This window comes from Sus scrofa, chromosome X (genome assembly GCF_054392235.1).
Source record: "Sus scrofa isolate SSC_HxYL_T2T_F1_AM1 chromosome X, Sscrofa_HxYL_maternal_Yorkshire_Landrace_v2.0, whole genome shotgun sequence".
Classification (NCBI taxonomy): Eukaryota; Metazoa; Chordata; class Mammalia; order Artiodactyla; family Suidae; genus Sus; species Sus scrofa.
The window spans coordinates 35,766,849-35,789,385 of NC_139401.1; the positions used below are offsets into that span (position 1 = coordinate 35,766,849).

The 22,537-nt window shown below is 36.5% G+C and overlaps 1 protein-coding gene across 1 annotated transcript in view; it reads left to right on the forward strand.

Moving 5' to 3' along the window:
* The window catches only part of CFAP47 (cilia and flagella associated protein 47), a 560,199-nt gene that overhangs the window by 378,314 nt on the left and 159,348 nt on the right, over positions 1-22,537 (forward strand). Inside the window, exons 55-57 of the mRNA XM_021080094.2 lie at positions 16,725-16,921; positions 17,405-17,548; positions 18,148-18,321. Coding sequence (XP_020935753.2) covers positions 16,725-16,921; positions 17,405-17,548; positions 18,148-18,321 — 515 coding nt within the window. The remainder of the gene's footprint in view (positions 1-16,724; positions 16,922-17,404; positions 17,549-18,147; positions 18,322-22,537) is intronic.

The window sequence follows — 22,537 nt, forward strand, 5'->3', positions numbered from 1 at the left end:
AAGCTTGCGTAAGCCAGACAAGTGTTGAGGGCATGTTTGACTGACCAGCTGTCAGTTTGAGACTTCTCATGTCAAATTGTGGTCTCCTTTGAAATTTTTATTACCTCCAACTTTTCTATGTGCTATTAGATTTTTAAATGAAGAGTTTAGTTTTGTAATTTTAACCCCTTTTGAGATAACTGGATAAAGCTGTGTGCATTATAAACCCATCTAGGATTATCATTCCATGCCATTCATTTATTCAGCTTTCATTCACCAACACTATTGAACACTAATTCCTTTGGGAAAAATGATGAAAATTCTCCTATTCATCCCTTGAAGAACTAACAGATAAGTAGCTCTTCTAAGACAATGGGATAAGTATTGATAGAGAAGCACTTATATAGAGTGTGTTTACAAAATAAAACTAATATTAATACAGTCGATTATAAAAGATAATTCAAGTTTTAAAGAATTTTCATTCTGAGAAAACAGGTAACTAAGTATACACAGCATAGACTTGACCTGAAACTCACAGTATAGTCTTATGAATGAAGATTGTGGCATATTAAGATGCTATTTGATTGTAAATAAATATAACGTGATTTATATTTAGAAGTCTTTAACTCAGGTAGTTTCTGAGACTCATATATGTCTTTCATATCCACTGTTAACTATCCATTTTAGTATGAAGAGTTTTGTGAAAATTAAGAAAAAATAGGACTGTATACAATTTTAAAGGGTTATACGTAAAACTTTTACAGCGTAATTGGCCAATTACGGTTCATGTCTAACTTAATTTTCTGTGTAGTTGTGTTTATAGAGGTAGCCTTTTCAGCCTAAGTTTCTGTTTTCATTTCATTTAGCATATATTTAAATAAGGTAAATTTGTAAAGACAGAATATTCTAACTCAGGATAGATACAGGTTCTTAACAATGTACACTCAGTTGTGAGGCAGTGGACTTGATTAATGAAAAGGACAAGAATATAAGCATTTTAATCTTAATAACATCCTATTAGGATTTGAGACAAAGAAGATTAGAGGTAAGAATTTTAAAAACTTATTTTTATGATATAAGTTAATTTAAAGAGAACAAATCAGCACATTCCTAGCAATAAGTATAGTCATATAGAAACAAAGCCTTTTTTTTTTTTTTTTTTTTTTTTTTTTTTTTTAGTGGGTGGCTTTGGAGAAAGAAAGAAATGACAAGTATTTCTGGAGAAGTGGAGGTAGCCCAGTGTTCCTGCTACTTTCAGGAAAGGGGGTGGAAGTAGAGTCATATAATCTCTTTAAGTTCTAAACTCATCAAAAGAAACTAGTTTCGATGCATTAAAAATTGGCTGTCTTCTGCTCTCTCACATTAATGTTGCCTATCAGTCTTTACCTTTCTGAAATTCTTTTTTTTTTCTTTTGTCTTTTGTCTTTTTAGGGCCGCACCTGCGGCATATGGAGGTTCCCAGGCTAGGGATCAAATCAGAGCTACAGCTACTGGCCTTCACCACAGCCACAGCAACACCAGATCTGAGCCGCATCTGCCACCTACGCCACAGTTCATGGCAAGGCTATATCCTTAACCCACTGAGCGAGGCTAGGGTTGGAACTTGAGTCCTCATGGTTCCTAGTCAGATTCGTTTCCACTGCGTCATGATGGGAACACCTACCTTTCTGAAATTCTTAATGAAAATTCCACGTTTCTGGTTACATAGCTCTTACCAAAATATTTTAAAATAATCTACTTAAATTTGTATTTATTTCAGCCCCATCATTTAGAAAAGTATTATTTTTTCCATTCTATCATTTAACATTATAATGCTTCCATCAGAAGGATATGAAGCTGTTAAAGAAAGTGTATGTGTACATAGTAGGTTCATCAGTCTCTGTGGATGTGACACATGTACATACGTGACAACAATTTCCCACAGAAAAGAGACATCATTTGTCTTGCTTCACAGATCTCAGAGATCCTGTGACTCCTTTGTGATAATGGACTGGAATAGATCTAATGTTTATTGAGCACTGACAACACACAAAGCACTGTGACAATTGATGTGTACACACTTTCTCATTTAATCTTCCAAATAAATATTTCTGTCTCAGACCCCATTTAGGCATTGATCCTTCCATTTGCTACTCTGTATACTCTTGCATTTCTCACAGCAACCTTTCCACACTGTTATTAGTCTTCTCAAACACCATCTTCATTTCAGTCTTCTCCCCATCTCCAACTTCCATGGGACAAATGACTGCATTTCCTTTCTCATAGAGAAAAGGGGGTTTCATGAATACACACTCTTCCTTACCTTCCTATTGCCTTCATCTCGGTCTCTGAATAATAGGTATCTACTCTCAACCTTACTATGTGTATCTCTGATCTCAGAACCTGTTCTTGGGCTCCTCTCCATCATTTATAATAGCTCTGTCTTCTCTAAAAGTGGTTCCTTCACTCTTGGCTCCCAAGTGTTCTCAAACTTCAAAAACCAAAGAAATCCATACCTTTCCATTGGCAAATATATTTCTCAGTAGCGGGATCTGCATTTGCAGTTTCTGTTCTTGCATGAGGTTCTCAACTTCTCAGTTCTGGCTTGTGCTACTACTGTAGCACAACAGTTAATTGCTGTCAGTAGTGTTCTCAGTCTGCATCATACTGGATCTCTGTAGCCTTTAACCTGCATGATTAAGCATCTACTCGTAGAATTCTAGGACTTTTGAGATAAAGTCTTTATCTTTGTTTCCTTCATTTCTTCTCCGTTCCCCTGACAAGATTTCTTCTTAGTCTCTTTATGAGTCCTTCTGTTTACTAATCAATATGGCAGTCTTCAAGGCTCTTCTTGTCCTACTGGGTCTATATTACTTTTTATGTATCCTTATGTATTTTCGTAATCAAAAGGGCAATTTTAAATGATTTTTCAATCATTAGTGACTAGATTGACACATTTCTGTTCATAAATCTCAGCTGTTTCTATTTTAAATCAGTTATTTTTACCATGTAATATCCGATGGAAAATAACTGCATGGTTAGTTTTACTCTAGTTGGTAGGATATGAATCTGGAGTAAATGGAGAATTGCCAAGAATGAGGTCAGAACAGGGGAAATTAAAGTCAAAAGTTAGAGCAGAAAGATGACATTTCATGATCTCAGGTGTGTCTCTGGATGCTGTCATGGTAAAGTTGGCCATTCCCTCTGTACCTGCTAGATACTGAGTCAGATTACCTCTGTGGTTCCTGCTAGTTTTGGTTGGGCTTGTGGCACTTAAAATGAATGTGATTTGAGAAATGCAGAGTCCAAAGCCCGTGCTCTTTCCACATTGCCAGTAGCTGCCAACACTCGTTGTACACTGGTGGTTCCTGGGTACCTTTTACACAATGCAGAGTCCAAGCCCAAATCTACACCCACTGAATCATTCCCAGGTTGGAAGAAGTCTAGGAATTTGTATTTTAGAAGTCTCCCTCCGGATCACTGCACTTGTTGATCCACATGTTGGGGAAACCACTTCTGCACAGCAGAAAATTTAAGTTCCTGCAGGAGGCTGTATAAGATGGTCACATCAGGTCTCCTGAGTAAGCACTTAAATCTACAAGTCTTTGTCTAGTGCTATTTCCATTATGCTATATGCTATATAAAATACTCACACTGCTCTTTATTCTTAGGTTAGTAATTATCTTAGTTTGAATGCCCTAGAAAATGAAGTCTGAGGCAAGAATTAAATACTTTCCTTGGGAGGTGCTGTCTGGGAGGAAGAAAATTTCCTCTGCTCTTCTCAGTTCTTCAGCCTAAGAATTAAATTGACATGAGACAGATTAATAGGAGAAAAATCAGACAAAGTTCAGTGATATGTAGACATGAGAAAGACCCAGGAAAACTGATTAACTCAGGAAAATATCTAAAACTCTCACCTAAAATGCCATCTTCAGCTAAAGACAAAAGAGGATGTTGAGGGTGGTGAAACTCAATTATGAGAGCTAAACACAGTAAATAAGGATAATTGTGATAGAGATTTAGGTCACTGCTTTCTCTATTGATGTTTCCAGAGATTTTACCATACTCCTCGTCCAAGTACTGAGAGAGACACCCTTACAAATGAAGATTTCACTTACAATGTACATGTTTCTTACTAAAGGGCAATTCCTTGAATAAACAGTAAGGTCCTACTGTATAGCACAGGGAACTATATCTAATGTCCTGGGACAGACCATGATGGAAAATGCTATAAAAAAATAATGTATGTGCGTGTGTGTATATATATGTATAGATAGATAGATAGATATGAATGACTGAGTCACTTTGCTGTATAGCAGAGGTTGGCACAACATTGTAAATCAACTATACTTAAAAATTAAAGAATATGCTAAATTTTTTAAAAAGGATAATTCCTACTTGATTTTAAGAACCCTTCCCATGTATGCTATGTTTCAAAAAATAAAAAATTTGAAACAATATGCCAAAGAAACATATTTTAGAATGGCAAAATTCTGCTCCCTTACAGTGCAGACTCAGGGGAATGAATGTGAGAGGAAAGAATAACAAGGAAGGGAAGAATGGGAAGCAAAGCAGTGAGTGATGAATGAGCAGCTACCTTAATGTCCACTACTTACCTTCATGATGAGATGTAGCAGGTCCTCAGCGGGTGTCACGTTTGAAAAAGTATATGAAAAGGTAGTGCCCTTGAGCAGGCACTGTCAGAGAGGAAGGAAAGGAATTTTATCTGCATATCTACCTCCTGTTTCTTGCTCCTATTGGCCAGATTTTACTCCATGGGTATTAATGGTCCTAGCCTTCAAGGTGGCATTGCTGGCCCAATAGAATGCCAGGTTCTATGTCCTATCAAAGAAAGAGGAACCAAAAATTCCAAGCTTGGGACTGATCTATCTGTCTGTAGAGCAGCAGCTGAGGAGTTCTGAAGGAAGTTATAGGTCATCCTCAGGCACAGAAACATGGAGATGGGCAAAGTGCTTGAAATTGCTGGAGGTAGGGGGACCAAGGGAATCTCAGGAAATGGAGAATGTATCTCATACAGCAATGTTGTCTTATTGTTAATATTTTAAAGAATTCTACTAGTTACACTGTCTGCAGGTTTCAAGAAAGACAGTGTCCAATTTCCTTCCCTTTCCCTACCATCTCTGCTGGTATGCTTCAATGCAGGCCCTAAGCCAAATCTCTTCTTGGACCTGGTATCTGGGGGCCCATCTATGCTCATCACCACTCTCCAGTGTCATCCCTGATGTCTCATGAGTGCTATTCCTGTTACTGAACTGAACTTGAGTCCCCACGTCTGTGTAGTAAAGCCAGTCTACTGACACTGGGGTGTGGTGAAGGAAAGTGCAGTGTTTATTGCAGGTGCCAAGCAAGTAGCCAAGGCAGCTAGTGGTTAAAATACCCAAACTCCTTGATGGGTTTCAGGAAGGAGATTTATTTATTTATTTATTTAGTTAGTTAGTTAGTTAGTTAGTTAGTTTGCTTTTTTAGGGCAGCATCCGCAGCATATGAAAGTTCCCAATCCAGGAGTCCACTTGGTGCTATAACTGCCAGCCTATGCCACAGCCACTGCAACACCAGATCCGAGCCACATCTGCCACTGACACCACAGCTCATAGCAATGCCAGATCCTTAACCCAGTGAGCAAGGCCAGGGATCGAACTCACATCCTCATGGATGCTAGTTGGCTTCTTAACTCACTGAACCACAGCAAGAACCCCCCCACACCTTTTTTTTTTTTTTCCTTCAGGGAAGGAGTTTATAGGCATGGTGAAGCAGAGAGTCACATGGTGCATGGTCAGCTTCTGCACAGTTCTCTTATTGTTTGACCGTGTGGTAATGGGTCGTGTCACAGGAGTTAACATCATCATTCCTCAGGCTCCAGCTGGTCTCAGGGTTCTGTGCTCATGATCATCGTGTGCTTAACTTCTTCCATCTGATGGGGGTTTTAGTGTCTGCAAAACAACTCAGAACTGTATATCATACTGTTATCTTTGTCCTTCATAGAGGAACTAAAGATTCTGTGATTGCTATATGGCTCATTTATCGTGTAAACTGTTCCTAGTTCTCCTGGTCCAACTGCTATTTTTGTTGTTGTTACTATATGTTCACATTCTTTCAATCATTAGTTCTTAAGCCAGCCTTTTATGACTGAGGGGAGGCCTAGGAGACTAAAGCTTTTCTAGGAACAAGAGGCAGGCAGAGGACATGGGGCAAGGGGGATCGGTCCTGGGTGGGCCCTCAAGGGTTTTGCATAGTTCCATTCCGACATTAAATCTGGCAGCCCTGGCTCCTCTTTCGTATGCTCCCATTTTTGTGGTGCATCTCCCTCTTTCCCAGTTTGTTCCAGTATCCCAGCATAGGTTACTGCTTGCTTGCTTAAAATCTAGGTGTATTGTTGCCAGATTCCCTCTTGGGTACTGGTACACTCCTCCTGCCGTTCACCCTTGCTCTACCAGCCCAAAGCCTCTCAGACAAGAATCTTGCCCCTCAACTTGGGATCCTGGGTCTTTCTTGACTGTGGATCTCCTCTGACATCAGCCTGACCCGGTTCCCATTTTCTCTGGACCACTGGACTGACTATAATTTCATATCCTACTTTTGAAAATCCCAGTCATGACTGGTGTTTGACTAAAATGCCTTTCTTATCTGGCTGCTGTCCTATACCTGTCCTCCCACAGACAGAGTTTACAGCCTGTTCAGTTGCCAATGTGTGTCCTGTCGTAATGCTTGGGTTTTTTGTCAGTTCCGGTTCTTTCTTTCTTCTCTGCAGCAGGCAAAAATGAGACATGATTGTTTCCTATATTATCAAAGAAAAGATACTTTAGGTCAAATAATTTATGTAACCAAGTAAAATATTATAAACCAAGACTGTGTATATTCTTTATCCTTATAGGTTTAATGTAGTTTTAGTTCAACATATGTCTTACTTTGCCTTTTATTGTTTTTTTATCTGTGGACACAAAGCCTGCAAGTAAAAAAAAAAAAAATGTGAACTTTAAATAGTGTCTTATTCTTCCTATTAGATGTTGAATAGTGAACATATACTTTGCAGTAATACAGTTAGGGAGGCATTTAATCGAAAATTGTTTAAACCTTTTCCCTTGGTTTAAGTCCTAGAGAATGTGCTGTTTATTGGCTTGCCAACAGCTCATTCAGACTAATTGGTACACTTAGTCAATCTACAAGAACTTAAAAATCAACTCTATTCAAAACGTTTTATTTTTAATACAGGACAATTAGAGAAAGTTTATGGTATTCAGAATTGAAAATGCAAAACACAACGTTAATTTGCTGTCTGTAATCCCTTGCTTCCTTCCCCATGGAGGGGTTAATTAGAAAGTGGAATCTTATTTTAGTTCTTTTGGAAATTTTATCTTCTAAAAGAAGTTATGTGAAAAAGACAACTTCCTAGTTAAAATACAGCAAGCTACAATTCCATGATAGGCTGTCTCCTAATTTTCCATTAAATGATCTATGAAGACATACAGAAATTCAAAAATTCATTCTCAATGGAAGGGAAAGATAACAACCACCCATTTGCATAAATCCTATGAGGAATTTCCAGTAATTACTGAGCTGATGTGGCCTGATTGAAAAACACATTTAATAACCTCCACAGTCTTATGCTCAATTAAAACATAATTTAGGTATAAAGAAGAAACAGTCTGGTCACATGGTCTGCCTTTTCCTCTGAAATTTATTATCTGCAACTCACCAGAAAACTAGGAAACTGCATCCTAATTGCATACGTCCTGGTACATAGTAGGTGTTTTAAAATATGTTTCTAATGAGTGAATATATGTGAAATACTTTCCAAAGTGATCCCCGTTTGTTTGCACCTCTCTTATACAGACAAACCCCTGGACTTAAAATGACTTTAGCTGTAGGGGAAAATGTAGAAGAACATCATTCTATCATAAGCATGTATAGAATCTAGCAAATAGATGTGGTGGTGGTGACAGAGATGGAGAGAGTCCCAGGGATTTTTAGCACATGTTATTGGTGGGATTAGAGTTTATCCAGTAACCAGATGATTGCAAAATTTTCTGAGCTGTGTATTTTCCCCTAGATGATTTGAAAACTGTCAGTGGCTATAAGAAAATGTCCTCCCTGCATTTAATAGGCAGATGCTTGTTTGATACAGGAAATCGGCCCGAGGGTATGCATTGAGCTACCTCTACATTTGCATCTAAGAGATCACTGCAAAATGAAAGGGGAGTGAGACCCTGAATGAGTGACCAGTTAAGAAAGATAACCCTCTCCTATTTGTAGAAGCAAATGAAAAAAGAAAAGACCGAATGTTTTTTTAAATGCCAACAGTTAAAGAGTGACACTTAAATGGATTATCGTGAAACAGAATGGCAAAGACAAGAAATTCTGAAAAGCACGAGAGAAAAAGACACATTATTTTCAAAGGAACAAAAATTATACTGAAGGCAGAATTACCAACAGGAGCAATCGAAGCCAGAAGACAATGGTGTTATAGTGCTAAAGCAAATTAACTGTCAGCCAAGAATTTTAAATCCCAATAAACTATCACTCAAGAGTAAAAATGAAACAAAAATATTTTCAATTCAGCAATGAAATTGGGACAACTGAAAAGTCAGATATTTGCTAAAAGAATACAAGAAGATCTACTTACGGATGAAGGAAATTGAATTTAGAAGAAAAAATTGGGATCCGTGGAACAGTGGCTAACAAAATAATCAGTAAATATGGGTAAATCTCAATGAACATTGGCCATGGAATTAATAATAATAATAATAAATCCGGTAGTATAAAACAAAGTGAATTCAATTTCTGGAAAATAATTTTATAAGGAGGGGTTTGTTGGCATTATAGGAATGTGAAGTTCTTATATTTTGGGGAGCAGTTTTGAACTATTTTAAGATGTTTTTATATAAAGTATGAATGTTGAAAATTTGGCACAGCCAAAAAATATAGAATGTGTAATTTCTAAACCAGAGGAATGCATTAAAGGAAAAGAGAAAAGTTGATGAGTCCAGTAGAATACAAGAACAGAGGAGAACTAAAGAAAAGACATGATAAAAGAGGCACAAAATGGGATATTAAACAGAAATATATTTCTAATCATGATAAATATAAACTAAACCATAAAAGTTGATATTTTCACAATGGAAAGTGAAATATAGCTTTATGCTTTTTACAAAATTACCTGGTAAAATATCCAAAACTTAAGCCAAGTATTTACTAATCAAAAATTAGTATAGAAATATAGAAAAAGTAGACTTTAAGGCAAATAAATGTATTTATTTAGAAAGGCATAATCCATTATAGAAAAAAAAATGGACTTATTTCCACCTAAATACATAATCTCAAAATGTACTAAGCAAAAATGGGCAAATATGGGAGGAAAATGAACAAATACACTATTGGGATGGGAGATTTTATTATAGATCTCTCAATAATTGATAGATCAACCCAACAGAGCATTAGTAAGGCTCTAGTGGACTTGACCAACACAGTAAGAGTAGGTATTCCTGTAGCTATTAAACCTAGTTTGGCTGTGCTGGTAATAATTGGCAGTTCTTGCCATTAACTTACTATGGCACTTTGATATCTCTCTCTGGTCTTTTTCCTGTGCTTTGGGGAACCTGGGGAAGGGGGATGTTCAGGTATTGCCTTTCAGCAAAATCTGAGAGGGAACTGGCTCCAGTCTTTTGGGCTTGCAGATCCTTAGGAACTTCATGGGGGGCCAATCTGATGCTCTCAGCTATTTGGAGCTGGTTAGAAAAGTCCTATGCCATTGTTTTAGCATCCCCCAAACTTTCTTTTTCCTTCCTCGATTCCAATTTCCATCTTTCACTTATTTTTATCCTCCTTCTTCCTTCCTTCTTTTTTTTTCCTTTATCCCATTCCCTCTCTTTTCCTATCTCTTTTTTTTTTATGCTTAAATATATTATTTTAGATCTTCCTGGTGATAGAAAAGCAAAAGTTAACTCAGCCAGCCTCTTTTGAAGTAATAAGATCCAATTTAGCCAATATTTCAAAAATTGAATTTGTCGGTAATTAGCATGGGTCTTTATCATTTTAAATTATTGTTATTTTATTGAATAAATTTGACACTTTAAGCACCTAAACCCATTTCAGAAAACGGTTTTCCCTGACTGGATGATACTAATGAAAACATTTTACAAAATAAATCAAGCACACTCTAAAATCATTATTGCTATACTTTTTTTTTCTTTTTTATATTGTCTTTTGGCACACTTCATGCTTTTTATATTAAATGAGTAAACTCCTTAGTAATGAGAAAATGTTTGCACACAATGAATCCATCACTTACTTTGCCAGAGTGTTTGTGAGACAGATGCTCATGTGCACAAAAGAACACAATGAAGTAACTAAAATGGTTAAAATTCTGAAATGATTTGGTCCTTTACTTGTGTAATAGAAAAAAAAAAAAATCTACACTAACACTTTCCAGTAGTAGATGGAAATGTGATTAGCAAATAGGCCAAAAAACTGTCTAATATAATTACTCATACATTAATTTATAACAAATATTTATTATAAGGTCATTTTATAAATGTCTTCATATAAATTTAGTTATTCATTCTTTTGATACTTCATTTTCTGAATTAAGAATTCCTGACTATTGGGAGTTCCTATTGTGGCTCAGCAGTAACGAACCCACTAGTATACATGAGTACACGGGTTCGATCCCTGGCCTCGCTCAGTGGGTTAAGGATCCAGCGTTGGAAGTGAATGGGAGCTTATAGCTTTTTACTTCAACTAGATTAACTCTAGGTGTTTTTTTTTTCTTTGTTTTGTTTTGTTTGCTTTTTAGGGCTGCACCTGTGGCATTGTTGTATATATTGAGGTTGTCTTAGGTATTGTTCAGACACAGTATTCCCCAAACCAATAAATAAAATGTTTGAAAGCTATTAATCAAATCTTACTCCTTAATTTAAACAGATTAAGAATTCGAATTCTAAAGAAAAGCCATCTAAATTATTTGCCTCAGATCACACAACGTAGAAGAGGAACTGAAACTAGAAAACAGAATTTTTTTTTTTTTTTGTCTTTTGTCTTTTTGTCTTTTGATGTTATTGTTGTTGTTGTTGCTATTTCTTGGGCCGCTCCCGCAGCATATGGAGTTCCCAGGCTAGGGGTTGAATCGGAGCTATAGCCACCGGCCTACGCCAGAGGCACAGCAACGCAGGATCCGAGCCGCGTCTGCAACCTACACCACAGCTCACGGCAACGCCGGATCGTTAACCCACTGAGCAAGGGCAGGGACCGAACCTGCAACCTCATTGTTCCTAGTTGGATTCGTTAACCACTGCGCCACGACGGGAACTCCAGAAAACAGAATTTTTAACTCAGTGTTTGCATGTTTCACCTTACCAGTTTTGTACATGTATCTTGCTTTGCAGTCAAGACATGGTAGATGGTTTCATTACAGCCCAAGTGGATCATATCTGCTTGTTTTATGTAATCTCTGCTCCCTCTTCTTGGCCATGTGACTTGCTTTAGCCAATGGATTATTGAGGAATGTGAAAGAAGCAGATATCTGATAACCATTTGTACATAGGGCTCTTATTCTTTTGCTACTGGTAATTCTTGTATACTCAGGGAAAAATACTGAGCTCATCTCATAGAAAATTAGAAAGCTTATGGACAAAATTCCCAGTTGAGGTCCTAATTCGTGAGTGAGCCTGGCCAATACTGCATGAAGCAGGTGAGCCTTCCCAAATGAGGTCGGGCCACAGAATCATAAACAAATAAACGGTTGTTTTTCTTTAAACCACTAAGTTTTGGGGTAGTTTGTTATGTTATGATAGCTGGCCAAAACAACAGTATTGATTTATCATCCCAACCATGACCTATCCTAGGCTCTGAAATTGCACTTTTTTTTTTTTTTTAACAGCAGACTTTTGCAATTTATTGGAAAAGACTGAATATAGGACATCTAGGGTATCCTGACAGTCAGTACATGCTTCAGAACAAAGTCATGTAATACAAGGGCATGTTCTATATAGAAAGAATGCCTGGAAATCCTATGACTCATGGACTCTCCTCAATCCATGCTCCTTCTCTCACTAAATTGGTGTTTTTGTTTTTGTTTTGTTTGCTTGTTTTGACTTTTTAGGGCTGCACCCACAGCATATGGAAGTTCCCTCACTAGGGGTCTAAGCTGCCAGCCTATGCCACAGACACAGCAACACGGGATCCCAGCTGCATCTGTGACCTACACCACAGCTCAGGGCAATGCCAGATTCTTAACATGCTGACCAAGGCCAGGAATTGAACCCACATTGTCATGGATACTAGTCAGAATCATTACTGCTGAGCCACGACGGGAATTCCTGCTTTGTTTTTTTAATTAAAATATCGTTTATTTACAATGCTTTTTTAGTTTCTGGTGTACAGCAGAGTGATTCAGTTATATGTATATATGTATATATATTCTTTTTCATTATAATTTATTACAGGATATGGAATATAATTCCCAGTACTATACAGTAAGTGCTTGCTGTTTATCTGTTTTATATATAGTGCTTTGGGTCTGCTAATCTCAAACTCCTAATTTATCCTTTCCCTACCCCTTTCCCCTCTGGTAACCGTAAGTTTGTTTTTTATGCCTGTGAGCCTGTTTATGTTTTGTAAATAAGTTAATTTGTATCATTTTGTAGATTGCACATACAAGTGATATCCTATGATATTTGTCTTTCTCTTCCTGACTTAACTTCCCTTGGTATGATGATCTCTGTGTGTTCATCCATGTTGCTGCAAATGGCATTATTTCATTCTTTTCTATGGCAGAGTAATATTCCATTATATATATATATATATATATATATACACACACACACACCACATCTTCTTTATCCATTCATCTGTCAGTAGACATTTAGATTGCTCGCATATCTTGGCTGTTGTAAATATTGCTGCTATTAACATTAAGGTGCATGTATCTTTTCGAATTAAGAGTTTTCTCTGGATATACGCCCAGGAGTGGGATTGCTAGGTCATGTATCCTTGAATGCCCATTTTTGTGGGTTATTTTGAAAACTTTAGATCATACCCATTCTTCCAGTAGCTATTATTATATAAAAGAAAATATTTATTCATTAGAGAGTTTCACTCTTTATGTTTCTTTATCTTCTTAGTAACTATAATCTGGTAAATTTAGATATATTTCATTATCTTTAATTCTGGAACCCTTGCAGATTCCACAGTCACTAGGATCACCTATAAAAAATAAGGCTTCAGGTGTGCTACATCTAGTAGAGTAAGGATGGAAGGAACAGGTCCAAATTGTCCCTAATATTTGTGATGCCCAAGTTAAAAGTATAAATGGAAGCCCACATATCATATATCTAAGTTTGAAAGTGGTAAACTATCAAATTTTTAAATAGAATATGGTCTCTCATTTCACCTTGACAAATAGAAGTTTATACCAACCTAGATGACTAAGTCTGAATTTAGAATTCTTGGGCTTCTTAGAATTTTGCACTAGAACATGACATCACAGGATAGCTGCCCCTGGGCATGTGCCCACCTCATTCTCTTCCTTCAACTCCTAGTATGTATCATAAGAGGTCTTGTGTGCAAATCTGTACCTCAACCCACATAATTAATCTTAATTTACATCTTCCCCTTAGTAGCCACCTCCTAGTTTTTCTAGGGGTTTTCCAACAAGAGGACTGATTATAGGGAAGAATCCTGTACAGGCACTGGTAATGGGATTATAGCATTTTGGATTGTGAATTACGGCATCCCATGAACTTGGAACATAGATGGGGCTGGGTTCCACATAGGTCTGTCCCAGTGGGCCCATGTACTCCTTGCATGTGCAGAGAGACAGTGACAGAGGAGATTCAGAGTAAGTCTCTAGAAAACATGAGGCTTAGGACAGCAAGCCCTCTTTCCTTGGTCTGAGAGGATTTGTTAGGGTGGGGATCTGCAACAACAGACCCTGAGACCAGGTTTTGAGAGAAAGAGTTTGAAAGGTGATCTCAGGAACTGTAGGTAGGAGTGTGAGTGAGAGACAGCAAAGGGAAGCCAATTCAGGGAGTGTCCATGAACAGTTGCCACTGTGAACAATTTGGGCTCAGTTGCTCTGGGGATCTTTATGAGTTGGTATAAAATTCACCTCAGAGTTATTCCAACCAAAACATAAAGAAGCTGGGTTATTTTTCCACCATTTGGATACATTATTTATTGTGGACTACAACTACAGGCGTTAACTGTCACTTCTGGCCTGATCCATGCAAGTGATAAGCACCTTCCTGTGACCAGAGGAAACGCTCAAGGAGAAAGGAATTGTTTTCCATAAAGCCATTGGCCTTGGGGGAGGATTTAAATGCCAAGGGGACCTGGCAGGGTGTGGACATCTGCTGCAGTGCAGAGGAGCAGACTTTGAGAAAACATGTCCTGAAAAGAGAATGATATTATGGTGGCACAGTGTGGCCAGGGAAATTTCTCCATTTCTAAATATGAAAATAGTCTCTACCTCTGCTATTTTACATCCAAGGGCATGTGAATACTGGCTGATGAATACGTTAATCCAGAAGTGGCTTCTTGTGGATAATACAATATTCCTACTTATTTTTCTTGCATGAATTAATTATTTCAGGTGTTTAAGAAAAAGAAACACATTTTGTCAATATATCTTCAAAAATATAATCCTCATATCCATGAATCATTCCATCAGGATGGATTTCTTCTTAGAGTTTTAGGGGAGGGGAGCTGGCACTACATATTCCTTAAGGTGTTTGCTCGTGAACATTTCATGAGTTGGAAAGTGTACACTTAAGAATGTCCTTGGATTTCACTTTCAGACTCAGTATCAATAGGAAATGAATACTTTTAGGGAAAAGTACATAGTGTATAACATAAAGCGATAGAAGCTTTATTTTCAAGCTTATTATATTTCAAATATTGTTTACTATTAAATATCTAATTTTTTATCTTTGTTGAAAAAAATAATTACTATTGAGTTGCTTAAATTTTGTATTCCAAGCAGTGTAATTTTATTTGAATTCCTAATATATTTTCATCTCAGTTCATGGAAGAGAAAAAGGTAGTTTCTTCCTTTCTGATAATAAAGCAACAAGTTTTAAGCAAGTAATTATCTCACCTGGTTTGTTCTAATGATGTCACAATTCAGATACTCCTCTCAGAATGAAAATAATCAATAAACAACAGATGATAAAAGATATCTAGAGTCCCTTTTGACAAGAAAAAATTTTTATTCTAAATTTAGATTTGTACTTAAATAGTGTGAAATAAAAATAACATTCTGACAACCTTTGTTTCCTCCTTAGACCAGCTGAGAATCTTGGACTTTGGTTAGATATAATATAGATTTCAAGTGTGAGTCACTGTCAGTGCTTTTTAATATATAATATTTATAAATTTAACAATATATATGAATATGACATATAGAAATATCCAAAATATAACATATTCTATGTAATATATAATGGATATATTTATAATATATAACACAACATATAACACACGTATATACATCCTCACTGTGTTTTTAAAATAATTTAAAGCAGTTAATATTTTTGCAAGAATGACTAGTTTTCTTGACATACGGGCTTCAGTGTATTTGAAAACAGCTTTGCCGTTTTTAACATTTAAAGTGTTAAATGTGAGTGAATTAAAACCGTAGCCAGTTTGGACTTCTCTGTGGCCTAGCAGTTTAGGACTCAGCATTGCCATTGCAGTGGCTCAAATTCCATTCCTGACCCAGGAACTTACACATGTGGCGGACACAACAACAACAACAACAAAATGATAGCCAATTAATACCATGATACTTGTTGGTCCATTGGTCGATAAGCTTGATTTGCTTTCTTAGTTTCAGAGAATTGTACAGAATTAGGCTTCTAAACATTTATCACTTGTTTCTCATCGATTGCTTAAATGCTTTGGCTTTAGCAGTGAAACTTGTGTTATATTCTTATACTACTTCTTGCTTTAGGGCTGAGAGACTTTCTTCATTTCATGGAGAATAGGAAAATGGCAACCTTCAGAGAAAAAGCAGTGTTGCTTGAAAGGGAAGGACCCACTTAGATAGCCTTCCCATCATATGAAATGATATTAGCTGTTAACTTAAGGTAAATGGTGTAACAATGTGATATGAGAAGTATTCATTGGACATGCCTCTTTTGGCTTCCCTTGGTTATTAACTATGAAAAAATCATTTCTATCTGCTGGTCAAGTTACAAATTATTTTGATCGCCATGGGGCAGAAAAAGGTATACCTTTATGTCATAGAAATGTGGCAGACAGTAATGCTTACTAAATATTCCCTATATCTCTCAGTTTGCATCCCATGTGGGCTGAGATGGAACCATGTGGTTGGTTCTGACCAATTAAGTGTAATGTCTGTTATTTTGGGGCTGAGCACCCAAAAGCCCTTGAGCAAACTTTTAGCTATGCTTCTCCCCTTCACCTGTAAACTAAGGAGGAGAGGTGTTCCTAATGGAGCAGCTGGAAGAAAGTGGTATCTTTCACAGTATGGGTCCCTCAGTGGCTTTATGGAACAGACCTTCCTCTGACCTATGCAGATATATTCTGTCGTTGATTTAAAAAAAAATAAACTTGCTTGTAATGCCCAGGAGATGTAGGGGTAGTGTGTTACTTGGTTATAACCTAGTCTCTTCCAGGTTACAGAATATAATTAAATGTAATAATATTAAATATCACATTATCCCAAAATGAATTTTAAGATTCATACCATTAAAAATCATTAAACCATTTTTTTAAAATTATTTTGATAGCTGCAGATGGATCTGTTCCAGTTCCTTTACAGTTTGTTCCTATCAATCCTGGACGCTACCCTTGTAAAATTTTGTTGACATCAAAGTATGATGTGCGTGTCTATTGCATTGAAGGTGTAGTGGATGAAGACTATCCAGATGCAAGATTTGATTTTGAAACACCAGCATTTCAAGCCCTTACCCAAAATATTCCAATAGTAAGTACAAAAAAAAAATTTTTTTTTGGTACTGTCTCAGTTAAAGTCCTTCAAACCTCTCGTCTAAACTACTACCAATTCCTAATTGCATTATGTGCTGGCATTTGTTTCTCCATAGTGATGTCACAGTTTTACTCCTGAATATAAATGTTATCATATTACTCATCTGATTAATCACTTGTGCTGGATCTCTTTGCTTAAAAAATTAACTCTAGCATCCTTTATCTACCATCACATTCCTACTCTTTTGACTGCCTCATGACTCCACCAAGCAGAGTCATGGTCTCTCATACTACTCTGCTCCAAAGTCACTTGATTAAGATGGATTCATAGGCGCTAATAACCGTGACTGGCTACAGCTTGGTTACTAGTGAGTGATCATAGCATAGATGAAGATAATATAACTGTAAGGAATTTTGAATTTCCTAGACTGATATTTTTCTGTCCCTCTGATACTTTTCTGTCTTTATTTTCATGCTTTAGAATAATACAACAAACAAGGAATGGAAATGTCAAGTTACTATAGAAGGAGAATGGTTTTATGGACCTCCTGTTTTACATGTTGGACCAGGTGAAACTGTGAATTATCCTCTCACATTCAGACCTATTTTGGAATGTGAAATTATGGTATGAACTCATTGATTTCCCCCCCCAGGATAAATATATCAATAAGCCAATGTGTGATATTAACCTATATAACTTCTGATAAATTTCTTGCAGAGAAGTTGTATTTTCCATAAATTTGATCATTAGTGTTTACTCTGTTTAAAACTATAATAAATGTTTTAACTTGAGGAATAAATATTCTGAAAGTCACCATATCATAGGCTGTCAGTACTTATGTTTAGAATATTTTTATATAATATATTTAACAAAGTAAAATAGTTGCTTTTTATTTAGTAAGGAAGTTTGTACTTTAGAAAATAATTTCTTAAGTCATATTTCTTCGACAAGGAGGTAAACAGGTATATAAGTGCTATGTATGAGAATGCCTTTTAAACTCTCACTTAGAGAAAGTAAAAAGACATAAAGGACTTTTCACAGGAAATTCATCTTTATTCGTTCAGTAGAAGTATTTATATATAAACTGGAAAAGTCAATTGCTAACACCTCCTTGAAAGCTTATTTTATTAATCAGATTCAAAGATTAATTAATGGGATAGAGGAGGTTGTTTGGCATTCAACTATGACTCCTATGGAGCTGAAATTTCACTGATTTGTTACAGGGCAAACTTATTCTACAAAATGAAGCAGATGGTATGGAGCATGTCTTTGACATAACAGGGATTGGAAAAAAACCCGTGGCCTTGGAACACATCATTATAGACTGTCAAGTGGGGGAGATAACAAATAAATCCATAACTGTGCCTAATTATTCAATGGACATCCTAACATATAAGGTAAGATTTTTTTCTTTGTTATTAAAGTGTTTTCTGAGGGAGTATATTGAATTACATGAATATTTTAAAATATTTAATTTTACCTAACTAGGTGAAGCAATGTTGCATAAGGAGGTGGTTAGAATTTTCCTTCTTTTAGTCTAACAGCTTTCAAATGTCATTTCAATTATAAAGTTGAATTAGCAGCAAAAAATCTTAGTATCTAAGTATTAGTATATAATCATAACCATAAAATATTAAAATTTACTTGAATCGTGTATTTTCTCTAGAAGAAATTGCACATGATAATGAGAGATATTTTCAAAAAAACTTTTAAACAACTTTTAAGGTTGTAATGTGATATTTGTAGGCACAAAATTTCAAAAGTGTGTCCTCTTGTTTACCAGTGTGAATAATAGTGGGAATGTGAAGAAGTGCATAATTATTTGTATCTTTATTTTTATGAGGTTTTGTACTTGGCTCTTCTCACTTGATTGGTTTAAGCAAATATCAAAAGAATTTTTTCTGCTCCCCACTCCCCTATTTATCCAAAAATTGTTGTGTACTCAGTAGATCATAACATATAACTCAGAGAATCTTCAAATACCTATCCATCATAGATGCCTGAGTCCAGTTTTAGAGCAAACTGCTGAAGTTTGGAAATTCTGTGGTTTGTCCTCTGCATTTTTGGGTAATCTTGAAAGACAGGTACTTTGATTTTCATCGTCTTTCCTTACTGGATTGCAAATGGAGTGAATACTGTGAATGAAAATCTCATCATCTCACTTCCTTGCTAAAACTCTTTAGTGTCATCTCTTGCCTTCAGGAGCGAGTCCATGCTCCTTGAAGTGGCTTTCAAATCCTTTAAAAGCCTATATGCTCAGGAGTTTCTGCTGTGGCGCAACAGGATCGACAGTGTCTCTGGAGCACTGGGACATGGGTTCATTCCCTGGCCCAGTACAGTGGGTTAAGAATCCATCATTGCCACAACTGTGGCTTAGATTGTGACTGTGGCTTGGATCTGATCCCTGTCCTGGGAACTCCATCTGCCATGGGCAGCCAAAAATAAAAAAGAGAAATGAAAAAAGTCTATGTGCTCAGCTTCATCTCTTGCATGTGCTGGCTCCAGCCATACTTAAGCCATTGTATACTACTTTAGCTACTGTCTGAAATCTCTATCCAACTCCCTATCTTTTCATCTTTAGGGCAAGTTTTAGATGCTGCTTTTCCAAGAATCCTTCTAGGTCCCCATAAACCTGGATTAAGCGCCATTCATGCACTTTGACAGCATTTTTTTTTAACCTGTCCCACCATCATGTACACTGTATCATATTCCTATTATCTGTTTGTTTTCTCCACCAGATTTTAAAGTGAGAAAAGGAGCATACCTCTCTTATGCACACTTTTGTATCTAGCATAAATCATATCATGCATATAATAGATGTATTTCAAGGAAGATTTAATGAACAGATAAAAACATAATGGGTGGCATTTCAAATGGAAGGAAAGAGGGAAAGAAGGAAAGAAAGAAAAGGAAAAAAAAATCATGACCATTTGGATTTGCTATAAATAAGGGAAAAAAATTGTTTTTCCACCACTCCCTTTCCTCTTCCAGAATTTACTGGTGAGCAAAGAATCCTCTCAAGAGTTTGATAAAAGCAGATTAAAGAAAAAAATCTGTAATTTTAAAAAAATCCAGTGAATTTTATTTATAGTTGTATAACCATAATCACAATCCCATTTTACAATATTTCTATACCAAAACCTCAGCCCATCCCTCCCGCTCCCACATGTCTCCTTTTGTAACTGTAAATTTTTCAAAGTCGGTGAGTCAGTTTCTGTCCTGCAAATAAGTTCATTGTATCCTTTTTTAGATTCCACATGTAAATGATAGCCTATGGCGTTTATGTCTCCTGTCTGACTAACTTCACCTAGTATGATAATTTCTAGGTCCATCCATGTTGCTACAAATTTCATTATTTCATTATTTGTTATGGCTGAGTAATATTCCATTGTGCATATGTACTACAGCTTCTTTAGCCATGCCTTTTTAGGTAAGTTTATTCCTAAGTATTTTATTCTTTTTGATGTGATGGTAAATGGGATTGTTTCCCTAATTTCTCTTTCTGATATTTCATTATTAGTATATAGAAATGCAGTCAATTTCTGTGTATTAATTTTGTATCTTGTGACTTTACCAAATTAACCAATGAGCTCTAACAGTCTTCTGGTAGTGTCTTAAGGATTTTCTAGGTATAGTATTATGTAATTTGCAAACAGTGATAGTTTTATTTATTCTTTTCCAATTTGGATTCATTTTATTTCTTTTTCTCTCTGATTGCCATGGTTAGGCCATCCCCAACTATGTTGAATAGTAGTGGCATGAGCAGACAGCCTTGTCCTATTCCTGATCTTAGTGGGAATTCTTTTAGTTTTTCACCATTGAGAGTGATGTTAGCTGTGGGTTTGTCATATATGGCCTTTATTATGTTGAGGTAGGTTCCCTCTATGCTCACTTTCTGGAGGATTTTTATCAGCAGTGGGTTTTTAGATTTTGTCGAAAGCTTTTTCTGTCTGCACCTATTGAGAGGATCATGTGGTTTTTATTCTTCAGTTTGTTAATGTGGTGTAGCACACTGATTGATTTGTGGATATTGAAAAATCCCTACATCCCTGGGATAAATAATCCCATTCGATCATAGTGTACAATCCTTTTAATATATTACTGGATTCTGTTTGCTAGTATTTTATTGAGGATTTTTGCACCTAATTTTATCAGTGAGATTGGCCTGTAATTTTATTTTTCTGTGATATCTTTGTCTGGTTTTGGTATCAGGGTGATGGTGGCCTCATAAAATTGGTTTTGGAGTGTTCCTTCCTCTGCTGTTTTTGGAATAGTTTCCGAAGGATAGGTGTTAACTCTTCTCTAAATTTTTGATAGAGCTCGACTGTGAGGCCTTCTGGTCCTGGACCTTTGTTTGTTGGAAGTGTGTTTTTTTGGCCTTTTAATTTTTTTTCTTTTTTAGGGCCATACCCATGGCATATGGAAGTTCCCAGGCTAGGGGTTGAATCAGAGCTGCAGCTGCTAGCCTATACCACAGCCACAGCAACACCAGATCTGAGCCACATCTGCAACCTACACCACAGCTCACAGCAATGCTGGATCCTTAACCCACTGAGTGAGGCCAGGTATTGAACCCGTGTCCTCATGCATACTAGTCAGGTTTGTTACCACTGTGCCACAATGGGAACTCCTGTTGGAAGTTTTTTAATCACAGTTTCGATTTCAGTACTTGTGATTGGTTTGTTCATCTTTTCTATTTCATCTTGGTTTAGTCTTGGAAGATTGTACTTTTCTAAGAATTTGTCCATTTCTTCTAGGCTGTCCTTTTTATTGACATAGAGTTGCTTGTAGTAGTCTTTTATGATCCTTTGTATTTCTGTGATGTCCCCTGTAACTTATGTTTCATTTCAGATTTTATTGATTTGAGTCCTCTCTTGTTTTTTTCTTGATGAGTCTGGTTAAGAGTTTATCAATCTTGTTGATCATTTCAAAGAACCAACTTTTAGTTTCATTGATCTTTTCTATGGTTTTCATCATTTCTATTGCATTTATTTCTGCTCTGATATTTATGATTTCTTTCCTTCTGCTAACTTTGGGTTTTGTCTGTTCTTCTCTCTCTAGTTGTTTAGGTGTAAATTTATGTTGTTTATATGAGCTTTATCTTGTTTCCTGAAGTAAGCTTGTATTTGCTGTAAACTTCCCTCCTAGAACTGCTTTTGCTGTATTCCGTAGGTGCCTTTTTTTTTTTTTTTTTCTTTATAGGGCCACTCCCATGGCATATGGAGCTTCCCATGCTAGGGGTTAAATTGGAGCTGTAGCCACTGGCCTACACCACAACCACAGCAGCACCAGATCCAAGCTGCGCCTGCGACCTACACCACAGATCATGGCAACGCCAGATCCTTAACCCACTGAGTGAGGCCAGGGATCGAACCTACATCCTTATGGATGCTAGTCAGATTTGTTTCTGCCGAGCCATGAAGGGAATTCCCCCCATAGGTTTTGGATTGTTGTTTCTTTGTTATCATTTGCTTCTAGGTATTTTTTAATTTCCTCTTTGATTTTTTTTCAGTGATCCAGTGTTTATTTAGTAGCATGTTGTTTAGTCTCCATGTATTTGTGTTTCTGCAGTTTTTTTCTTGTTGATTTCTGGTCATATAGTGATGTGTTGGA